At 40.1% G+C, this 5,000-nt stretch overlaps 1 protein-coding gene across 3 annotated transcripts in view; it reads right to left on the reverse strand.

Annotated features, from left to right (window-relative positions):
* cpne5b (copine Vb) overlaps positions 1–5,000 on the reverse strand; it is a gene marked incomplete at both ends in the record, with an annotated part of 180,384 nt that overhangs the window by 19,535 nt on the left and 155,849 nt on the right. For all 3 annotated transcript variants that reach the window (XM_080846470.1, XM_080846468.1, XM_080846469.1), the window contains one exon: positions 56–183. In XM_080846470.1, the coding sequence (XP_080702596.1) occupies positions 56–183 (128 nt within the window). The remainder of the gene's footprint in view (positions 1–55; positions 184–5,000) is intronic.

The following is a 5,000-nucleotide window of genomic DNA, read 5'->3' on the forward strand; positions in this document are numbered from 1 at the left end:
CACACACGCACACCCCACACACAAACACACACACACATAGTGTTTGAAGCCTTACCGTGCCACGTGGTTGATAATGGGAGCGAAGTTGGTGGGGCCGTAGAGTTGGACGGTCTTCAGGCTCTGGTGGTAGGCCTCCAGGATGCCCTCTATACCGTTGCAGTACGGGTTCTCAATATTACCGTTCTACAAGGGAGGGAGGAAAAGAACGCTTCTACATTAGAATGGTTGGTAACACTTTATAATAACCCTCCGTAATAAACCATTTATGAAGCATTTGTTCATAGTTTGTTTATCATTTACAAATCGTTACCCCAACATTTACAAACCTTAGTAATGTATTTGTAAATGAGTAGTAATGTATTTATGAACCTGTTTTCTAATGATCTATAAGAGTTTTTTATAAGGACATTAGTTAGCAGTTTATAAATGAGTATTAATGTATTTACAAATATTTTTCAAATGCTTTTCTAATGATCTATAATATCATATATAAGGACATGAGTAAGCTGTTTTGAAATTAGTACAGATGTGTTTATGAACATGTTTCAAATGATTTTCTAACGATCTAAAAGATCATTTATAAGGACATTAGTAAGCTATTTGTAAACGAGTAGTCATGTGTGTATGAACATTTTTCAAACCATTTTCTAATTATTTATAAGATCATCAATAAGGTATATAATAATGGTCTGCTCACATTTTGTAAATAATTTACAAATGATTAAGCAAGCAAGTTTCAATGAGTTAGTAATGCTTCATAATATCCTTTATAAGGTATGTGCTGATGGTCTGCTCACCATTTATGAGTCATCATGAATAATCTTTGTCATGCATAAGCTATCGTCCAATTCATACGTGAAATAATATATGTGAGCACATGTAACACCTTAGTTTATGCTTAATATAGGTTTTTAGAAACCATTTACTTACCATTAGTAACGTGTTTCGCATGGGTTGATATGAAGTGGGCACTGTCTATACTTTAAACGCATTTACAAATGGCCAGTAACTGAGGAACATACTATAGAAACCATTTACTAACCATTAGTAAAGTGTTTTGCATGGGTTAATATAAAGTTGCCACTGTCTATACTTTATAAGCATTTACAAAAGGCCCGTTACTGAGGAACATACACTATAGAAACCATTTACTTATCATTAGTAAAGTGTTATGCATGGGTTGATATAAAGTTGAGACTGTCTATACTTTATAAGCATTTACAAATGGCCTGTTACTGAGGGACATACCATTAGTCAACACTTCTGCAGCAACAACTCCAAAAATTACCTCAAACGTTAGGTTGTTAAACATATCAATGGCAAAAACACACAACACAGCATCGAGGGAATGGAAATTGAAAAACATTTATTTAAAAAACTACACTAACAATAAATTCACATTTAAACATGCATTCTAATATGCTAAACACAACAGCAACAATGGAACTTTAAATAAGGGGATCAGCTAGTTTTTTTTTTATTTATTGCCAAAAGTTTGCCAGACTCTTTATATGATTTTAATTTGGTTACAATGCTTTCATCCCCCTCTATGGCATCCTTACACCTCTGTGTAAAACTAGAGAGCTCCTCCGTGGAGGAAGAGTCGGAAGAAGAGTCGGATGACGCGTCGGAGGAATCAGGCCCTGACTTGGATGAAGCGCTTGAGTCGGTTTTCTGCGACTGACTTTTCTTCGCCTCTGGTGGACTGCCCTTGTCCTTTTTTCTTGCTGCTACAAACAGACAATGACAGAGGATGATTAGTGGAAAATATAGGCATGTGGGTGGCACACTAGTAAGTGTGATGGTCTTTGGAAGATAGTTTTCTGAGTTCAAACAAGAACAGGTCGATGCAAACGTACGTGTGGAAATGACTAGTATGAAACCACTAGTGTCAATCAACAAAAACACGGAGAGTAATGCTAGCAGGAAAATACAATTATGCACTTACATCATCAGTAACGCATACGGCAACACAATGTTAACTTTATGTACTTAGCATTAGAGATTATAAGCACACGGTATTAGACCATGAGGGCACGTATGGGCTGGCACAAAAAGGTTTCAATTTCCCAAGTGTATTGTCAAATATGGCAAATTGACTTACTCATAGCCAGTTGTTCCCTCAGGAAGTCGCTCTCAAATAGTCATGTCTTTCAGCATCTCCTGCTGCCAGTCCAATTTCTGCCTGGCCATCTCCAGCTCATGGCGCAGTCTAGTTGACGTCAATTGGGCATTAGGAGCGAGTGTGGTCCTAGCTAAATGTTTGGGGGAAAGAATACAACTTTTCAATAAAAATGTTCACACCGCTAATTTCCAATAATCAGGTTAATCATATGCAAATTCAGCGAGAAGGGAAATAGTTTTGTTAGTCTAAGGTTACTAGCTACGAAGTGTAACAGGTGGAACCAACCATAGGAAAGAGTTATATTAAATGAAATGTATTATTTAATTAAAGCTTCAAACAATTATTTCACACTGAAACACTTTCCACCCTGTTCATGACAATATTCTTAACACAGATACCTGTCCTACTCACCGGTGAGTTCTTCTAACTGAAACAAGGCACAATAACCAGAACACAAAATATCATTGCCCCGTGTACCAACATGCACTAAATCCACTGTGTGTTAATAACACTAGCAACATTCATTCATAAATGCAATAAACTTATATACATAAATGCAACAAAAGAACGTTTTGTCCATTAAACACATTACACAATCAAAATTCAATGTTTTTCACATTCACTATGCTGTTCGTTGCACTGTTCTGTTCAACGTTTAGTTCAAAATGGTTGAGCCACGGTCATCAAAGTGTATGGAAATGTTCCCAAGATGCATATTACCGTCCCGGACACTTTGCAGCTCATTGACGATGTGGAGTCACAACGGGGAGGGTATTACTTACCACAACATCAATCAGTAGCGTGGGAGAGGGAGGGAGAGAGAGAGAGAGAGAGAGCAAGCGTGCTCCACGCACATCAGGGGCTGTAGTGGTGGAAACGGCTAGCTGTCCTCGTTCGTTGGCGTGGTGTAGTCTCCGATGTTGGCGACGAGCTAGTTTCTAAATATTAATACACTTTGCTAGCTAGCGAGGACATTCCGCCTCACACTACAACGTGCTATACTTCTTAGCAGTAACACCGGGCGATCTTCAGAGCTGGTGATGTAAATTCTTGCTTCCTCCACACGACCACTCTACCGTAGTTCATCTGTAACATCCGTAACACGGACACTAACAGACCTAACAAACTTCGAGCTAAACTTGCAATTAACTGACTTATCCTACCGTCACTCTTTCTCAATCACATGTGAGCTATCCGGGCGCCGCCATCTCTTACATTCTCCGTTTGCCCCTTGTCCCGCCCTCTCCGCTCTCTCCATTGGCCCCTGCGATAACTTTGGGATATCAATCTCTGTTCCACACCCAATAGCACCACAGAACTTGACCATAGGTCCAGCCAATCAGTGACTGGAAAGTTGGTGCACTGGCCAATGGAGTGAGCGGAGAGGGCGGGACAAGGGGCAGACGGAGAATGTTAAGAGAGAAGATGGCGGCGCCAGGATAGCTCACATGTGATTGAGAAAGAGTGACGGTAGGATAAGTCAGTTAATTGCAAGTTTAACTCCAAGTTTGTTAGGTCTGTTAGTGTCCGTGTTACGGATGAACTACGGTAGAGTGGCCGTGTGGAGGAAGCAAGAATTCACATCACCAGCTCTGAAGATCGCCCGGTGTTACTGCTAAGAAGTATAGCACGTTGTAGTGTGAGGTGGAATGTCCTCGCTAGCTAGCAAAGTGTATTAATATTTAGAAACTAGCTCGTCGCCAACATCGGAGACTACACCACGCCAACGAACGAGGACGGCTAGCCGTTTCCACCACTACAGCCCCTGATGTGCGTGGAGCACACTTGCTATCTCTCTCCCTCTCTCTCCCTCCCTCCCTCTCCCACGCTACTGATTGATGTTGTTGAGCTGCAAAGTGTCCGGGACGGTAATATGCATCTTGGGAACATTTCCATACACTTTGATGACCGTGGCTCAACCATTTTGAACTAAACGTTGAACAGAACAGTGCAACGAACAGCATAGTGAATGTGAAAAACATTGAATTTTGATTGTGTAATGTGTTTAATGGACAAAACGTTCTTTTGTTGCATTTATGTATATAAGTTTATTGCATTTATGAATGTATGTTGCTAGTGTTATTAACACACAGTGGATTTAGTGCATGTTGGTACACGGGGCAATGATATTTTGTGTTCTGGTTATTGTGCCTTTTGTTTCAGTTAGAAGAACTCACCGGTGAGTAGGACAGGTATCTGTGTTAAGAATATTGTCATGAACAGGGTGGAAAGTGTTTCAGTGTGAAATAATTGTTTGAAGCTTTAATTAAATAATACATTTCATTTAATATAACTCTTTCCTATGGTTGGTTCCACCTGTTACACTTCGTAGCTAGTAACCTTAGACTAACAAAACTATTTCCCTTCTCGCTGAATTTGCATATGATTAACCTGATTATTGGAAATTAGCGGTGTGAACATTTTTATTGAAAAGTTGTATTCTTTCCCCCAAACATTTAGCTAGGACCACACTCGCTCCTAATGCCCAATTGACGTCAACTAGACTGCGCCATGAGCTGGAGATGGCCAGGCAGAAATTGGACTGGCAGCAGGAGATGCTGAAAGACATGACTATTTGAGAGCGACTTCCTGAGGGAACAACTGGCTATGAGTAAGTCAATTTGCCATATTTGACAATACACTTGGGAACTTGAAACCTTTTTGTGCCAGCCCATACGTGCCCTCATGGTCTAATACCGTGTGCTTATAATCTCTAATGCTAAGTACATAAAGTTAACATTGTGTTGCCGTATGCGTTACTGATGATGTAAGTGCATAATTGTATTTTCCTGCTAGCATTACTCTCCGTGTTTTTGTTGATTGACACTAGTGGTTTCATACTAGTCATTTCCTCATGTACGTTTGCATCGACCTG

The sequence above is a fragment of the Sprattus sprattus genome, assembly GCF_963457725.1.
Source record: "Sprattus sprattus genome assembly, chromosome: 10".
In the NCBI taxonomy this organism is placed as follows: Eukaryota; Metazoa; Chordata; class Actinopteri; order Clupeiformes; family Clupeidae; genus Sprattus; species Sprattus sprattus.